At 42.2% G+C, this 19403-nt stretch overlaps 1 protein-coding gene across 1 annotated transcript in view; it reads right to left on the bottom strand.

Moving 5' to 3' along the window:
* ifi35 (interferon-induced protein 35) overlaps positions 1–19403 on the bottom strand; it is a 36702-nt gene that overhangs the window by 1277 nt on the left and 16022 nt on the right. Inside the window, exons 5-9 of the mRNA XM_084570252.1 lie at positions 1854–1970; positions 1633–1777; positions 579–688; positions 316–499; positions 26–132 (exon numbers count right to left, since the gene is read on the bottom strand). Coding sequence (XP_084426378.1) covers positions 26–132; positions 316–499; positions 579–688; positions 1633–1777; positions 1854–1970 — 663 coding nt within the window. The remainder of the gene's footprint in view (positions 1–25; positions 133–315; positions 500–578; positions 689–1632; positions 1778–1853; positions 1971–19403) is intronic.

Below are 19403 nucleotides of genomic sequence, written 5' to 3'. Positions count from 1 at the left end.
AGTTATATTAAAGCGGAATTCTCACCTCTAAGTTTTTAATGGTTCCGTTCAGAAAAGGAGTCACTCTCACTTTGTGCTTGGATTTTAGAAACTTCACTTCATGGAACTCTGTTTCTGTCAAACCTTTGGCAACTAATAAGACACCATACAATAAATTCTGTCAAATTACATTTCATATGAACAAGCTTCAACATCACAATGCTCAAATCCACCAAACTAATCAAATAAAAACCTATAAAACCAGCTATATTTGTCCAGTTTCGTGGAATAGCATTAAGCTTATAATTTCAAAATAGTGAATATTCCAATGCTTACTGGTTTTCTCCACAAACGTGAGGACCACAGTTCCCGAGTCAGGCAGCATTTCACAGTCGTCCACCTCCCCGCCTCCATTTTTGGACTTGGAGAAGTGAATCTCCAGCTTGTTCAGCAGAGTCTCAGTGTCCATGTCAGGCAGGTTGGAGATCAAAATGCGCTGAGGACAAACTGTTGTGTCGATCTGCAGAACAGAGCCGGGCATGGATCATTTAGAGGAAGCTGTACTTAAACTCCTGACTCATTTGGTCTGGTTGTTTTACCTCCACCAGCTTGGGCACCATGAGATAAACTGGTCTGGCCTCCACCTTGACGCTGCACTCTCCTCCCAGTTCAACCCGATGGTTCTTCATGGACAGAATCTTCTTTGCCACTGACAACATCAAAAAAAAAAATAAAAATAATAATAAAATAAACAAAAAAAATGACGTATATATTACAGATTTATTGTCTTCCAGAATTCTAGTCTCAATAACTAAAACCATAAAGAGTAAAATCAATAATAAAATAATTGAAAGGGGAGTCAAATGACTCATTATCGCTCCCTGGTGGCTACATATAATCTTGCAGGCAAAGCCACAGACGTACAGTACATGACCCGACATATAACATTAGTAACTTTGACATGGAACTGTATAATGACCTGAGTTTTGCCATTGTAAGAGGTTTGGAAATTTACGTGAGTTCGCAACATCTATTAATTCCTAATTATTCACCAAGCCATGTTGTTTCCTCGTACTGGCTGAAAATAAAAAGGGCACTATTGTTTTGTTATCTTAGATCCAAGAAAAAAAAAATATCCACATGTTTCACATAAATTATTAATTTTACAAGTTTTGCCTGAAATTTAGTTGTATTTGAAGGTATTGTATTTTATGTGCACTAGGGGCCCCATGCATACTTAAATTAAGGTAAAACATCATTGTGACGTGCAGATGATTGCTGGGGGTGACCTGTTTAAATGATATTAAGGCATAAAGATATGCATAATTAAGGGAGGGCCAGCTTTGAATGACAAGTGCCTCTTCACAAGTTGCTAACTGTCTGACTAAGCATCAACTGCCTGCTTCAGCAACTCAAATTAGCCGTGGGTTATGTGGAGTCACACACTGCCAAGATGTCGACGACCAGAGACACCAAACTGAGCTTCAAAACCCAGCAGCACTATCGAGTGGACTCAAAAAAATATGATTTTTTTTATTGCCATGCAAAAACTCTGCTGTACTGATTGCTGTTTTTTTTTTTACCTCTAATAAACACACGTGTAATGAAAAGGTGTGTCAACTTGCTGGAAAAACTCTCAGAACACAAGCTCACCGTCTTCCTCCTCGAATGTAATCAGCGTGGATCCACCCAACATTGGGTATTCAATTCTTGAGTTCATGTCAAACTGTTGCCTGTCATCTGCGTCTTTCGTCACCCCTGTGAAGATAAGATTCCTCTCCGGCACGGCAGTGAACACCTGAAATCGACAGGTACAGGTTTAGCTGTGAAGGATCAGGGTGCAGGGGGCGAGCGAAACTGTTACATGAACCTACATCTGTCTGCTCTTTCAGGTACTCATGTTGAGCCTCTTCCTCTTTAAGAGCAGCCATGGCTCTCTCAATCTCCTCCAACAGTTCACTTTCCTGTGTCTCCAGATCATTCAGCTTCGCCTGGTGGACAGAAATTGAATGTCATATTGAAACTTCACAACATTTTTTATGACACTCTCCACATATGTAGCATGTATTTACCTCACAGAACAGAGAGCCTTGATTAGCAGTAGTCATAGGGACACTGAAATGTAATTAACCCAGTTTACCACAGAATTCTACTGCAACATTCACGATAAGACATTTCTTACCCAAAGATTGTTCATGTTAAAACCCTAACTTCACTGATCTGTAAAAAGTCAAGAAAACACTAGGGAAAATAACAAGAGACAACAGAGATAATCAGTGTACAAACTAGGTTATTAGGAATTTTTCATGCCTTCGTTTTTTCAGACACATCTATAAAGTCTGTGTTAAACACCTGCATTTAAAAACATTCTTGAAATCTGTCCAAAAAAGGTTTCACCCCTGTTCACACCTTGAGACTGGAGTATCTGGCCATTAATAGGTCGTAAGAGTCTCCCTGGTCTTCAATTTGAAGGCTTCGCTAGCCAAATGTTAGCATAGCACAGCATGGGGGATTAGCTCAAATGGTAGAGCGCTCGCTTAGCATGCGAGAGGTAGCGGGATCGATGCCCGCATCCTCCAAAGCTTCTTTGATCCGATATGCAGTCTATATTTACGTCATGAGAGAGACTTGATCAGCACTGGAACGTAATGGACATAGATTTCCACTGCAACATTTACAAAAAGACAATTCCTGCTTCCTATTAAAACCCCAACTCCACTCTCGTCTGTTACAACTGAAGAAGCCACTTGGATGAGACTTCTTCAAGAAACCTTACAAGCCCAGTTGTTGTTCTGGTTAGAGCAAGACATGGACAACTGAGAACTTTCACAGTCACACTTACTTAAGGCTGGGCACTTGCGATCGGAACAAATGTAAAATTTACATTTAATTCATGTAAGTCAAGCTTACTTAAAGCTTGACAATTTTGATTAGATCACTAAGGAGGCTTGTTAATACCAGGTCTGAACGGGACCTTTTAAGCCCACTGACTTCAGAAAAATCCAATTGACCTACCATAGATTTCTACTGCAACATTCACAATAAGACATTTCCCACCCACAGATGTTCCTGTTAAAAGCCCAACTTCACTCTAGTCTGTAGAAAAGTCACGAAAACACTAAGGAACATAACTAGGGACGAGCAAGACAATCAGTGTACAAACTAGGTTATTAGCAATGGTAGCACCTCATCAAATTAGCTACCTCCACTAAGGTTACCATGTTCAGTGGCGGTTTGCCACGTCCAGGCAGTTAAAAGAACACACCTCCTTCGAGCCGGATTTGAACCAGCGACCTAAGGATGTCTATGTCAGCTCACTACAGTCCTCCGCTCTACCAACTGAGCTATCGAAGGGGTTGACCTGGCTGTAGTCACATGATCTCTGTTAGCCAGGCTTAGTACAGTGATTATAAACATTGCTTGAACAGGAGTACACTGATTAACCACTTGAAAAATCATTTGCTGAAATGAAATAATTTTCCACCCTGCCACATCAAAATGTTGGCTCACAAGGGGGAATAGCTCAAATGGTAGCAAGACTGATGTCCGTACCCTCCAATGCTTCGTATTTTCAGACACATCTATAAAGCCTGTGTTAAACACCTGCATTGAAAAACATTCTTGAAATCTGTCCACAAAAGGTTTCACCCCTGTTCACACCTTGAGACTGGAGTATCTGGCCATTAATAGGTCGTAAGAGTTTCATTCACTGGAATAGGAAAACAGGATTGCTCCAGTGACAGGTATTTGGTGGTTGACAGGCCCTAGTCTTTAAGAACTGAAGAAGATACATGGAGGAAATATCTTCAAGAATCCTTACAAGTCCAGTTGTCCTTGTTTCAGCTTGTTTTTCGAATATACCATGACCATGATGACTGAGAACTTTCACAATCACGCTTGCTTAAAGCTGGGCACTTGTGATCGGATCACTAGGAGCGCTTGGCATTGGTAATACCAGGACTCATTGACTTCAGAAAAATCCAATGTCTCCCTGGTCTTCAATTTGAAGGCTTCGCTAGCCAAATGTTAGCATAGCACAGCATGGGGGATTAGCTCAAATGGTAGAGCGCTCGCTTAGCATGCGAGAGGTAGCGGGATCGATGCCCGCATCCTCCAAAGCTTCTTTGATCCGATATGCAGTCTATATTTACGTCATGAGAGAGACTTGATCAGCACTGGAACGTAATGGACATAGATTTCCACTGCAACATTTACAAAAAGACAATTCCTGCTTCCTATTAAAACCCCAACTCCACTCTCGTCTGTTACAACTGAAGAAGCCACTTGGATGAGACTTCTTCAAGAAACCTTACAAGCCCAGTTGTTGCTCTGGCTAGAGCAAGACATGGATAACTGAGAACTTTCACAGTCACACTTACTTAAGGCTGGGCACTTGCGATCGGAACAAATGTAAAATTTACATTTAATTCATGTAAGTCAAGCTTACTTAAAGCTTGACAATTTTGATTAGATCACTAAGGATGCTTGTTAATACCAGGTCTGAACGGGACCTTTTAAGCCCACTGACTTCAGAAAAATCCAATTGACCTACCATAGATTTCTACTGCAACATTCACAATAAGACATTTCCCACCCACAGATGTTCCTGTTAAAAGCCCAACTTCACTGTAGTCTGTAAAAAAGTCACGAAAACACTAAGGAACATAACTAGGGACGAGCAAGACAATCAGTGTACAAACTAGGTTATTAGCAATGGTAGCACCTCATCAAATTAGCTACCTCCACTAAGGTTACCATGTTCAGTGGCGGTTTGCCACGTCCAGGCAGTTAAAAGAACACACCTCCTTCGAGCCGGATTTGAACCAGCGACCTAAGGATGTCCATGTCAGCTCACTACAGTCCTCCGCTCTACCAACTGAGCTATCGAAGGGGTTGACCTGGCTGTAGTCACATGATCTCTGTTAGCCAGGCTTAGTACAGTGATTATAAACATTGCTTGAACAGGAGTACACTGATTAACCACTTGAAAAATCATTTGCTGAAATGAAATAATTTTCCACCCTGCCACATCAAAATGTTGGCTCACAAGGGGGAATAGCTCAAATGGTAGCAAGACTGATGTCCGTACCCTCCAATGCTTCGTATTTTCAGACACATCTATAAAGCCTGTGTTAAACACCTGCATTGAAAAACATTCTTGAAATCTGTCCACAAAAGGTTTCACCCCTGTTCACACCTTGAGACTGGAGTATCTGGCCATTAATAGGTCGTAAGAGTTTCATTCACTGGAATAGGAAAACAGGATTGCTCCAGTGACAGGTATTTGGTGGTTGACAGGCCCTAGTCTTTAAGAACTGAAGAAGATACATGGAGGAAATATCTTCAAGAATCCTTACAAGTCCAGTTGTCCTTGTTTCAGCTTGTTTTTCGAATATACCATGACCATGATGACTGAGAACTTTCACAATCACGCTTGCTTAAAGCTGGGCACTTGTGATCGGATCACTAGGAGCGCTTGGCATTGGTAATACCAGGACTCATTGACTTCAGAAAAATCCAATGTCTCCCTGGTCTTCAATTTGAAGGCTTCGCTAGCCAAATGTTAGCATAGCACAGCATGGGGGATTAGCTCAAATGGTAGAGCGCTCGCTTAGCATGCGAGAGGTAGCGGGATCGATGCCCGCATCCTCCAAAGCTTCTTTGATCCGATATGCAGTCTATATTTACGTCATGAGAGAGACTTGATCAGCACTGGAACGTAATGGACATAGATTTCCACTGCAACATTTACAAAAAGACAATTCCTGCGTCCTATTAAAACCCCAACTCCACTCTCGTCTGTTACAACTGAAGAAGCCACTTGGATGAGACTTCTTCAAGAAACCTTACAAGCCCAGTTGTTGCTCTGGCTATAGCAATACATGGACAACTGAGAACTTTCACAGTCACACTTACTTAAGGCTGGGCACTTGCGATCGGAACAAATGTAAAATTTACATTTAATTCATGTAAGTCAAGCTTACTTAAAGCTTGACAATTTTGATTAGATCACTAAGGAGGCTTGTTAATACCAGGTCTGAACGGGACCTTTTAAGCCCACTGACTTCAGAAAAATCCAATTGACCTACCATAGATTTCTACTGCAACATTCACAATAAGACATTTCCCACCCACAGATGTTCCTGTTAAAAGCCCAACTTCACTCTAGTCTGTAGAAAAGTCACGAAAACACTAAGGAACATAACTAGGGACGAGCAAGACAATCAGTGTACAAACTAGGTTATTAGCAATGGTAGCACCTCATCAAATTAGCTACCTCCACTAAGGTTACCATGTTCAGTGGCGGTTTGCCACGTCCAGGCAGTTAAAAGAACACACCTCCTTCGAGCCGGATTTGAACCAGCAACCTAAGGATGTCTATGTCAGCTCACTACAGTCCTCCGCTCTACCAACTGAGCTATCGAAGGGGTTGACCTGGCTGTAGTCACATGATCTCTGTTAGCCAGGCTTAGTACAGTGATTATAAACATTGCTTGAACAGGAGTACACTGATTAACCACTTGAAAAATCATTTGCTGAAATGAAATAATTTTCCACCCTGCCACATCAAAATGTTGGCTCACAAGGGGGAATAGCTCAAATGGTAGCAAGACTGATGTCCGTACCCTCCAATGCTTCGTATTTTCAGACACATCTATAAAGCCTGTGTTAAACACCTGCATTGAAAAACATTCTTGAAATCTGTCCACAAAAGGTTTCACCCCTGTTCACACCTTGAGACTGGAGTATCTGGCCATTAATAGGTCGTAAGAGTTTCATTCACTGGAATAGGAAAACAGGATTGCTCCAGTGACAGGTATTTGGTGGTTGACAGGCCCTAGTCTTTAAGAACTGAAGAAGATACATGGAGGAAATATCTTCAAGAATCCTTACAAGTCCAGTTGTCCTTGTTTCAGCTTGTTTTTCGAATATACCATGACCATGATGACTGAGAACTTTCACAATCACGCTTGCTTAAAGCTGGGCACTTGTGATCGGATCACTAGGAGCGCTTGGCATTGGTAATACCAGGACTCATTGACTTCAGAAAAATCCAATGTCTCCCTGGTCTTCAATTTGAAGGCTTCGCTAGCCAAATGTTAGCATAGCACAGCATGGGGGATTAGCTCAAATGGTAGAGCGCTCGCTTAGCATGCGAGAGGTAGCGGGATCGATGCCCGCATCCTCCAAAGCTTCTTTGATCCGATATGCAGTCTATATTTACGTCATGAGAGAGACTTGATCAGCACTGGAACGTAATGGACATAGATTTCCACTGCAACATTTACAAAAAGACAATTCCTGCTTCCTATTAAAACCCCAACTCCACTCTCGTCTGTTACAACTGAAGAAGCCACTTGGATGAGACTTCTTCAAGAAACCTTACAAGCCCAGTTGTTGCTCTGGCTAGAGCAAGACATGGATAACTGAGAACTTTCACAGTCACACTTACTTAAGGCTGGGCACTTGCGATCGGAACAAATGTAAAATTTACATTTAATTCATGTAAGTCAAGCTTACTTAAAGCTTGACAATTTTGATTAGATCACTAAGGATGCTTGTTAATACCAGGTCTGAACGGGACCTTTTAAGCCCACTGACTTCAGAAAAATCCAATTGACCTACCATAGATTTCTACTGCAACATTCACAATAAGACATTTCCCACCCACAGATGTTCCTGTTAAAAGCCCAACTTCACTGTAGTCTGTAAAAAAGTCACGAAAACACTAAGGAACATAACTAGGGACGAGCAAGACAATCAGTGTACAAACTAGGTTATTAGCAATGGTAGCACCTCATCAAATTAGCTACCTCCACTAAGGTTACCATGTTCAGTGGCGGTTTGCCACGTCCAGGCAGTTAAAAGAACACACCTCCTTCGAGCCGGATTTGAACCAGCGACCTAAGGATGTCCATGTCAGCTCACTACAGTCCTCCGCTCTACCAACTGAGCTATCGAAGGGGTTGACCTGGCTGTAGTCACATGATCTCTGTTAGCCAGGCTTAGTACAGTGATTATAAACATTGCTTGAACAGGAGTACACTGATTAACCACTTGAAAAATCATTTGCTGAAATGAAATAATTTTCCACCCTGCCACATCAAAATGTTGGCTCACAAGGGGGAATAGCTCAAATGGTAGCAAGACTGATGTCCGTACCCTCCAATGCTTCGTATTTTCAGACACATCTATAAAGCCTGTGTTAAACACCTGCATTGAAAAACATTCTTGAAATCTGTCCACAAAAGGTTTCACCCCCAGTGGCGGCTGGTGAATTTTGTATTAGGGGGGGCGCAAAGTTTGTAAATCAAACCCCTGTAGGGGGCTCTGGGGGCATCCTCCCCCAGTAGATTTTTGTGATTTTCACGTACAAACTAAGCATTCTGGTGCATTCTGACAAAATAATAAAGACAAAATAGAACATCTCCTTACAAAGACAAATGGGGCCATGGAACTAAGTTTTAACTTAATTTATTTGCCTTGTAAAATCCAGCAAGTTTAAAAGTGCTAATACATCAAACATTTTAATTGCATATAAATATTTGACCTGAGAACAGTGAGAAGTTATTTTTTCATATGGATTTTTAGTATACCATTGAATAATGACTGAAATTTCCCATCCAAGGGGCCAACCAAAGCGGTTTCATCAGCTTCTTCGTTCATGTTCACTGTTGTTTGTAGTCTGAAGTAATGACGCTAGTTGGTGCTCCAGTATAATCGGTCCGCCGAACTCATCCAGTGAGAAACGTTCCGCGGTGCAAAAATAGTGTGATTAAAATGCGTAAAAAATGATTAACCCGTTATTTTTGTGTAATTAATCTTAATTAACATGTTAAAGTCCCGGCCCTAGTTTTAAGTCCTTCATCCCCGTTGTAGTCCATAACATCTCTGTCCCGGGACTTTGAAACAGCACGCAGGGGAAACAAAAAAAGCCGTTTAGCATACACGTTTGAGGTGAAGCTCCTTGTGTATGTCCTCCCACAATCAGTAGGCTAGCCTGCTGCGAAATGTTTAAGTCCGGACAGTCGGGTCTCAACTCCTTCACCCTTTTCTTCTCCACATAGATATATATATATACCAGAGCCCGTCCACCATATTATTATATTATATTCGTCTACCATATTAGACGTTCTCTGGTATATACAGTCAATGCAGCCGACCGACGAAAATTGCGCGAATGCTTCCTGATGGACGTGATTGATTGATGAATTGTCCAATCAAGCAGCCATCTCTTTGCTCAGTTACGTATGACGCAAGCGCGTTAGGACGAGCCCCAAATCCTCATTGAAAATGCATTGAAGGCTCATTTTCCGAAAAAAAAAGTTTTAACATGAGAGTCAATGGGAGAAGCTTGGGCGATTTTCCACGTTGATGAATTCGCCCAGAGAGGCGGGACCATTTGAAACGCGACTTGAACCTGACGATTCTGATTGGACAATGACAGATAATACGTCTAGACCACTGAAAACTACTTTTGCTGTGATAGAATTTGTAAAAAAAAAAAATCCTCTTTCTCCCAGCTGGTAGGGCGTCGCCCAAATCGCCCCTATACACCATCCGCCCCTGTTCACCCCTGTTCACACCTTGAGACTGGAGTATCTGGCCATTAATAGGTCGTAAGAGTTTCATTCACTGGAATAGGAAAACAGGATTGCTCCAGTGACAGGTATTTGGTGGTTGACAGGCCCTAGTCTTTAAGAACTGAAGAAGATACATGGAGGAAATATCTTCAAGAATCCTTACAAGTCCAGTTGTCCTTGTTTCAGCTTGTTTTTCGAATATACCATGACCATGATGACTGAGAACTTTCACAATCACGCTTGCTTAAAGCTGGGCACTTGTGATCGGATCACTAGGAGCGCTTGGTATTGGTAATACCAGGACTCATTGACTTCAGAAAAATCCAATGTCTCCCTGGTCTTCAATTTGAAGGCTTCGCTAGCCAAATGTATGCATTGCACAGCATGGGGGATTAGCTCAAATGGTAGAGCGCTCGCTTAGCATGCGAGAGGTAGCGGGATCGATGCCCGCATCCTCCAAAGCTTCTTTGATCCGATATGCAGTCTATATTTACGTCATGAGAGAGACTTGATCAGCACTGGAACGTAATGGACATAGATTTCCACTGCAACATTTACAAAAAGACAATTCCTGCTTCCTATTAAAACCCCAACTCCACTCTCGTCTGTTACAACTGAAGAAGCCACTTGGATGAGACTTCTTCAAGAAACCTTACAAGCCCAGTTGTTGCTCTGGCTAGAGCAAGACATGGATAACTGAGAACTTTCACAGTCACACTTACTTAAGGCTGGGCACTTGCGATCGGAACAAATGTAAAATTTACATTTAATTCATGTAAGTCAAGCTTACTTAAAGCTTGACAATTTTGATTAGATCACTAAGGAGGCTTGTTAATACCAGGTCTGAACGGGACCTTTTAAGCCCACTGACTTCAGAAAAATCCAATTAACCTACCATAGATTTCTACTGCAACATTCACAATAAGACATTTCCCACCCACAGATGTTCCTGTTAAAAGCCCAACTTCACTGTAGTCTGTAAAAAAGTCACGAAAACACTAAGGAACATAACTAGGGACGAGCAAGACAATCAGTGTACAAACTAGGTTATTAGCAATGGTAGCACCTCATCAAATTAGCTACCTCCACTAAGGTTACCATGTTCAGTGGCGGTTTGCCACGTCCAGGCAGTTAAAAGAACACACCTCCTTCGAGCCGGATTTGAACCAGCGACCTAAGGATGTCTATGTCAGCTCACTACAGTCCTCCGCTCTACCAACTGAGCTATCGAAGGGGTTGACCTGGCTGTAGTCACATGATCTCTGTTAGCCAGGCTTAGTACAGTGATTATAAACATTGCTTGAACAGGAGTACACTGATTAACCACTTGAAAAATCATTTGCTGAAATGAAATAATTTTCCACCCTGCCACATCAAAATGTTGGCTCACAAGGGGGAATAGCTCAAATGGTAGCAAGACTGATGTCCGTACCCTCCAATGCTTCGTATTTTCAGACACATCTATAAAGCCTGTGTTAAACACCTGCATTGAAAAACATTCTTGAAATCTGTCCACAAAAGGTTTCACCCCTGTTCACACCTTGAGACTGGAGTATCTGGCCATTAATAGGTCGTAAGAGTTTCATTCACTGGAATAGGAAAACAGGATTGCTCCAGTGACAGGTATTTGGTGGTTGACAGGCCCTAGTCTTTAAGAACTGAAGAAGATACATGGAGGAAATATCTTCAAGAATCCTTACAAGTCCAGTTGTCCTTGTTTCAGCTTGTTTTTCGAATATACCATGACCATGATGACTGAGAACTTTCACAATCACGCTTGCTTAAAGCTGGGCACTTGTGATCGGATCACTAGGAGCGCTTGGTATTGGTAATACCAGGACTCATTGACTTCAGAAAAATCCAATGTCTCCCTGGTCTTCAATTTGAAGGCTTCGCTAGCCAAATGTTAGCATAGCACAGCATGGGGGATTAGCTCAAATGGTAGAGCGCTCGCTTAGCATGCGAGAGGTAGCGGGATCGATGCCCGCATCCTCCAAAGCTTCTTTGATCCGATATGCAGTCTATATTTACGTCATGAGAGAGACTTGATCAGCACTGGAACGTAATGGACATAGATTTCCACTGCAACATTTACAAAAAGACAATTCCTGCTTCCTATTAAAACCCCAACTCCACTCTCGTCTGTTACAACTGAAGAAGCCACTTGGATGAGACTTCTTCAAGAAACCTTACAAGCCCAGTTGTTGTTCTGGCTAGAGCAAGACATGGACAACTGAGAACTTTCACAGTCACACTTACTTAAGGCTGGGCACTTGCGATCGGAAAAATTGTAAAATTTACATTTAATTCATGTAAGTCAAGCTTACTTAAAGCTTGACAATTTTTATTAGATCACTAAGGAGGCTTGTTAATACCAGGTCTGAACGGGACCTTTTAAGCCCACTGACTTCAGAAAAATCCAATTGACCTACCATAGATTTCTACTGCAACATTCACAATAAGACATTTCCCACCCACAGATGTTCCTGTTAAAAGCCCAACTTCACTCTAGTCTGTAGAAAAGTCACGAAAACACTAAGGAACATAACTAGGGACGAGCAAGACAATCAGTGTACAAACTAGGTTATTAGCAATGGTAGCACCTCATCAAATTAGCTACCTCCACTAAGGTTACCATGTTCAGTGGCGGTTTGCCACGTCCAGGCAGTTAAAAGAACACACCTCCTTCGAGCCGGATTTGAACCAGCGACCTAAGGATGTCTATGTCAGCTCACTACAGTCCTCCGCTCTACCAACTGAGCTATCGAAGGGGTTGACCTGGCTGTAGTCACATGATCTCTGTTAGCCAGGCTTAGTACAGTGATTATAAACATTGCTTGAACAGGAGTACACTGATTAACCACTTGAAAAATCATTTGCTGAAATGAAATAATTTTCCACCCTGCCACATCAAAATGTTGGCTCACAAGGGGGAATAGCTCAAATGGTAGCAAGACTGATGTCCGTACCCTCCAATGCTTCGTATTTTCAGACACATCTATAAAGCCTGTGTTAAACACCTGCATTGAAAAACATTCTTGAAATCTGTCCACAAAAGGTTTCACCCCTGTTCACACCTTGAGACTGGAGTATCTGGCCATTAATAGGTCGTAAGAGTTTCATTCACTGGAATAGGAAAACAGGATTGCTCCAGTGACAGGTATTTGGTGGTTGACAGGCCCTAGTCTTTAAGAACTGAAGAAGATACATGGAAGAAATATCTTCAAGAATCCTTACAAGTCCAGTTGTCCTTGTTTCAGCTTGTTTTTCGAATATACCATGACCATGATGACTGAGAACTTTCACAATCACGCTTGCTTAAAGCTGGGCACTTGTGATCGGATCACTAGGAGCGCTTGGTATTGCTAATACCAGGACTCATTGACTTCAGAAAAATCCAATGTCTCCCTGGTCTTCAATTTGAAGGCTTCGCTAGCCAAATGTTAGCATAGCACAGCATGGGGGATTAGCTCAAATGGTAGAGCGCTCGCTTAGCATGCGAGAGGTAGCGGGATCGATGCCCGCATCCTCCAAAGCTTCTTTGATCCGATATGCAGTCTATATTTACGTCATGAGAGAGACTTGATCAGCACTGGAACGTAATGGACATAGATTTCCACTGCAACATTTACAAAAAGACAATTCCTGCGTCCTATTAAAACCCCAACTCCACTCTCGTCTGTTACAACTGAAGAAGCCACTTGGATGAGACTTCTTCAAGAAACCTTACAAGCCCAGTTGTTGCTCTGGCTAGAGCAAGACATGGATAACTGAGAACTTTCACAGTCACACTTACTTAAGGCTGGGCACTTGCGATCGGAACAAATGTAAAATTTACATTTAATTCATGTAAGTCAAGCTTACTTAAAGCTTGACAATTTTGATTAGATCACTAAGGAGGCTTGTTAATACCAGGTCTGAACGGGACCTTTTAAGCCCACTGACTTCAGAAAAATCCAATTGACCTACCATAGATTTCTACTGCAACATTCACAATAAGACATTTCCCACCCACAGATGTTCCTGTTAAAAGCCCAACTTCACTCTAGTCTGTAGAAAAGTCACGAAAACACTAAGGAACATAACTAGGGACGAGCAAGACAATCAGTGTACAAACTAGGTTATTAGCAATGGTAGCACCTCATCAAATTAGCTACCTCCACTAAGGTTACCATGTTCAGTGGCGGTTTGCCACGTCCAGGCAGTTAAAAGAACACACCTCCTTCGAGCCGGATTTGAACCAGCGACCTAAGGATGTCTATGTCAGCTCACTACAGTCCTCCGCTCTACCAACTGAGCTATCGAAGGGGTTGACCTGGCTGTAGTCACATGATCTCTGTTAGCCAGGCTTAGTACAGTGATTATAAACATTGCTTGAACAGGAGTACACTGATTAACCACTTGAAAAATCATTTGCTGAAATGAAATAATTTTCCACCCTGCCACATCAAAATGTTGGCTCACAAGGGGGAATAGCTCAAATGGTAGCAAGACTGATGTCCGTACCCTCCAATGCTTCGTATTTTCAGACACATCTATAAAGCCTGTGTTAAACACCTGCATTGAAAAACATTCTTGAAATCTGTCCACAAAAGGTTTCACCCCTGTTCACACCTTGAGACTGGAGTATCTGGCCATTAATAGGTCGTAAGAGTTTCATTCACTGGAATAGGAAAACAGGATTGCTCCAGTGACAGGTATTTGGTGGTTGACAGGCCCTAGTCTTTAAGAACTGAAGAAGATACATGGAGGAAATATCTTCAAGAATCCTTACAAGTCCAGTTGTCCTTGTTTCAGCTTGTTTTTCGAATATACCATGACCATGATGACTGAGAACTTTCACAATCACGCTTGCTTAAAGCTGGGCACTTGTGATCGGATCACTAGGAGCGCTTGGCATTGGTAATACCAGGACTCATTGACTTCAGAAAAATCCAATGTCTCCCTGGTCTTCAATTTGAAGGCTTCGCTAGCCAAATGTTAGCATAGCACAGCATGGGGGATTAGCTCAAATGGTAGAGCGCTCGCTTAGCATGCGAGAGGTAGCGGGATCGATGCCCGCATCCTCCAAAGCTTCTTTGATCCGATATGCAGTCTATATTTACGTCATGAGAGAGACTTGATCAGCACTGGAACGTAATGGACATAGATTTCCACTGCAACATTTACAAAAAGACAATTCCTGCGTCCTATTAAAACCCCAACTCCACTCTCGTCTGTTACAACTGAAGAAGCCACTTGGATGAGACTTCTTCAAGAAACCTTACAAGCCCAGTTGTTGCTCTGGCTATAGCAATACATGGACAACTGAGAACTTTCACAGTCACACTTACTTAAGGCTGGGCACTTGCGATCGGAACAAATGTAAAATTTACATTTAATTCATGTAAGTCAAGCTTACTTAAAGCTTGACAATTTTGATTAGATCACTAAGGATGCTTGTTAATACCAGGTCTGAACGGGACCTTTTAAGCCCACTGACTTCAGAAAAATCCAATTAACCTACCATAGATTTCTACTGCAACATTCACAATAAGACATTTCCCACCCACAGATGTTCCTGTTAAAAGCCCAACTTCACTCTAGTCTGTAGAAAAGTCACGAAAACACTAAGGAACATAACTAGGGACGAGCAAGACAATCAGTGTACAAACTAGGTTATTAGCAATGGTAGCACCTCATCAAATTAGCTACCTCCACTAAGGTTACCATGTTCAGTGGCGGTTTGCCACGTCCAGGCAGTTAAAAGAACACACCTCCTTCGAGCCGGATTTGAACCAGCGACCTAAGGATGTCTATGTCAGCTCACTACAGTCCTCCGCTCTACCAACTGAGCTATCGAAGGGGTTGACCTGGCTGTAGTCACATGATCTCTGTTAGCCAGGCTTAGTACAGTGATTATAAACATTGCTTGAACAGGAGTACACTGATTAACCACTTGAAAAATCATTTGCTGAAATGAAATAATTTTCCACCCTGCCACATCAAAATGTTGGCTCACAAGGGGGAATAGCTCAAATGGTAGCAAGACTGATGTCCGTACCCTCCAATGCTTCGTATTTTCAGACACATCTATAAAGCCTGTGTTAAACACCTGCATTGAAAAACATTCTTGAAATCTGTCCACAAAAGGTTTCACCCCTGTTCACACCTTGAGACTGGAGTATCTGGCCATTAATAGGTCGTAAGAGTTTCATTCACTGGAATAGGAAAACAGGATTGCTCCAGTGACAGGTATTTGGTGGTTGACAGGCCCTAGTCTTTAAGAACTGAAGAAGATACATGGAAGAAATATCTTCAAGAATCCTTACAAGTCCAGTTGTCCTTGTTTCAGCTTGTTTTTCGAATATACCATGACCATGATGACTGAGAACTTTCACAATCACGCTTGCTTAAAGCTGGGCACTTGTGATCGGATCACTAGGAGCGCTTGGTATTGCTAATACCAGGACTCATTGACTTCAGAAAAATCCAATGTCTCCCTGGTCTTCAATTTGAAGGCTTCGCTAGCCAAATGTTAGCATAGCACAGCATGGGGGATTAGCTCAAATGGTAGAGCGCTCGCTTAGCATGCGAGAGGTAGCGGGATCGATGCCCGCATCCTCCAAAGCTTCTTTGATCCGATATGCAGTCTATATTTACGTCATGAGAGAGACTTGATCAGCACTGGAACGTAATGGACATAGATTTCCACTGCAACATTTACAAAAAGACAATTCCTGCGTCCTATTAAAACCCCAACTCCACTCTCGTCTGTTACAACTGAAGAAGCCACTTGGATGAGACTTCTTCAAGAAACCTTACAAGCCCAGTTGTTGCTCTGGCTAGAGCAAGACATGGATAACTGAGAACTTTCACAGTCACACTTACTTAAGGCTGGGCACTTGCGATCGGAACAAATGTAAAATTTACATTTAATTCATGTAAGTCAAGCTTACTTAAAGCTTGACAATTTTGATTAGATCACTAAGGAGGCTTGTTAATACCAGGTCTGAACGGGACCTTTTAAGCCCACTGACTTCAGAAAAATCCAATTGACCTACCATAGATTTCTACTGCAACATTCACAATAAGACATTTCCCACCCACAGATGTTCCTGTTAAAAGCCCAACTTCACTCTAGTCTGTAGAAAAGTCACGAAAACACTAAGGAACATAACTAGGGACGAGCAAGACAATCAGTGTACAAACTAGGTTATTAGCAATGGTAGCACCTCATCAAATTAGCTACCTCCACTAAGGTTACCATGTTCAGTGGCGGTTTGCCACGTCCAGGCAGTTAAAAGAACACACCTCCTTCGAGCCGGATTTGAACCAGCGACCTAAGGATGTCTATGTCAGCTCACTACAGTCCTCCGCTCTACCAACTGAGCTATCGAAGGGGTTGACCTGGCTGTAGTCACATGATCTCTGTTAGCCAGGCTTAGTACAGTGATTATAAACATTGCTTGAACAGGAGTACACTGATTAACCACTTGAAAAATCATTTGCTGAAATGAAATAATTTTCCACCCTGCCACATCAAAATGTTGGCTCACAAGGGGGAATAGCTCAAATGGTAGCAAGACTGATGTCCGTACCCTCCAATGCTTCGTATTTTCAGACACATCTATAAAGCCTGTGTTAAACACCTGCATTGAAAAACATTCTTGAAATCTGTCCACAAAAGGTTTCACCCCTGTTCACACCTTGAGACTGGAGTATCTGGCCATTAATAGGTCGTAAGAGTTTCATTCACTGGAATAGGAAAACAGGATTGCTCCAGTGACAGGTATTTGGTGGTTGACAGGCCCTAGTCTTTAAGAACTGAAGAAGATACATGGAGGAAATATCTTCAAGAATCCTTACAAGTCCAGTTGTCCTTGTTTCAGCTTGTTTTTCGAATATACCATGACCATGATGACTGAGAACTTTCACAATCACGCTTGCTTAAAGCTGGGCACTTGTGATCGGATCACTAGGAGCGCTTGGCATTGGTAATACCAGGACTCATTGACTTCAGAAAAATCCAATGTCTCCCTGGTCTTCAATTTGAAGGCTTCGCTAGCCAAATGTTAGCATAGCACAGCATGGGGGATTAGCTCAAATGGTAGAGCGCTCGCTTAGCATGCGAGAGGTAGCGGGATCGATGCCCGCATCCTCCAAAGCTTCTTTGATCCGATATGCAGTCTATATTTACGTCATGAGAGAGACTTGATCAGCACTGGAACGTAATGGACATAGATTTCCACTGCAACATTTACAAAAAGACAATTCCTGCGTCCTATTAAAACCCCAACTCCACTCTCGTCTGTTACAACTGAAGAAGCCACTTGGATGAGACTTCTTCAAGAAACCTTACAAGCCCAGTTGTTGCTCTGGCTATAGCAATACATGGACAACTGAGAACTTTCACAGTCACACTTACTTAAGGCTGGGCACTTGCGATCGGAACAAATGTAAAATTTACATTTAATTCATGTAAGTCAAGCTTACTTAAAGCTTGACAATTTTGATTAGATCACTAAGGATGCTTGTTAATACCAGGTCTGAACGGGACCTTTTAAGCCCACTGACTTCAGAAAAATCCAATTAACCTACCATAGATTTCTACTGCAACATTCACAATAAGACATTTCCCACCCACAGATGTTCCTGTTAAAAGCCCAACTTCACTCTAGTCTGTAGAAAAGTCACGAAAACACTAAGGAACATAACTAGGGACGAGCAAGACAATCAGTGTACAAACTAGGTTATTAGCAATGGTAGCACCTCATCAAATTAGCTACCTCCACTAAGGTTACCATGTTCAGTGGCGGTTTGCCACGTCCAGGCAGTTAAAAGAACACACCTCCTTCGAGCCGGATTTGAACCAGCGACCTAAGGATGTCTATGTCAGCTCACTACAGTCCTCCGCTCTACCAACTGAGCTATCGAAGGGGTTGACCTGGCTGTAGTCACATGATCTCTGTTAGCCAGGCTTAGTACAGTGATTATAAACATTGCTTGAACAGGAGTACACTGATTAACCACTTGAAAAATCATTTGCTGAAATGAAATAATTTTCCACCCTGCCACATCAAAATGTTGGCTCACAAGGGGGAATAGCTCAAATGGTAGCAAGACTGATGTCCGTACCCTCCAATGCTTCGTATTTTCAGACACATCTATAAAGCCTGTGTTAAACACCTGCATTGAAAAACATTCTTGAAATCTGTCCACAAAAGGTTTCACCCCTGTTCACACCTTGAGACTGGAGTATCTGGCCATTAATAGGTCGTAAGAGTTTCATTCACTGGAATAGGAAAACAGGATTGCTCCAGTGACAGGTATTTGGTGGTTGACAGGCCCTAGTCTTTAAGAACTGAAGAAGATACATGGAGGAAATATCTTCAAGAATCCTTACAAGTCCAGTTGTCCTTGTTTCAGCTTGTTTTTCGAATATACCATGACCATGATGACTGAGAACTTTCACAATCACGCTTGCTTAAAGCTGGGCACTTGTGATCGGATCACTAGGAGCGCTTGGCATTGGTAATACCAGGACTCATTGACTTCAGAAAAATCCAATGTCTCCCTGGTCTTCAATTTGAAGGCTTCGCTAGCCAAATGTTAGCATAGCACAGCATGGGGGATTAGCTCAAATGGTAGAGCGCTCGCTTAGCATGCGAGAGGTAGCGGGATCGATGCCCGCATCCTCCAAAGCTTCTTTGATCCGATATGCAGTCTATATTTACGTCATGAGAGAGACTTGATCAGCACTGGAACGTAATGGACATAGATTTCCACTGCAACATTTACAAAAAGACAATTCCTGCGTCCTATTAAAACCCCAACTCCACTCTCGTCTGTTACAACTGA

Source organism: Chelon labrosus, assembly GCF_963514085.1.
Source record: "Chelon labrosus genome assembly, chromosome: 21".
Classification (NCBI taxonomy): Eukaryota; Metazoa; Chordata; class Actinopteri; order Mugiliformes; family Mugilidae; genus Chelon; species Chelon labrosus.
The sequence above is the reverse complement of the archived record's forward strand: the minus strand, read 5'-3'. Positions and strand labels throughout refer to the sequence as shown.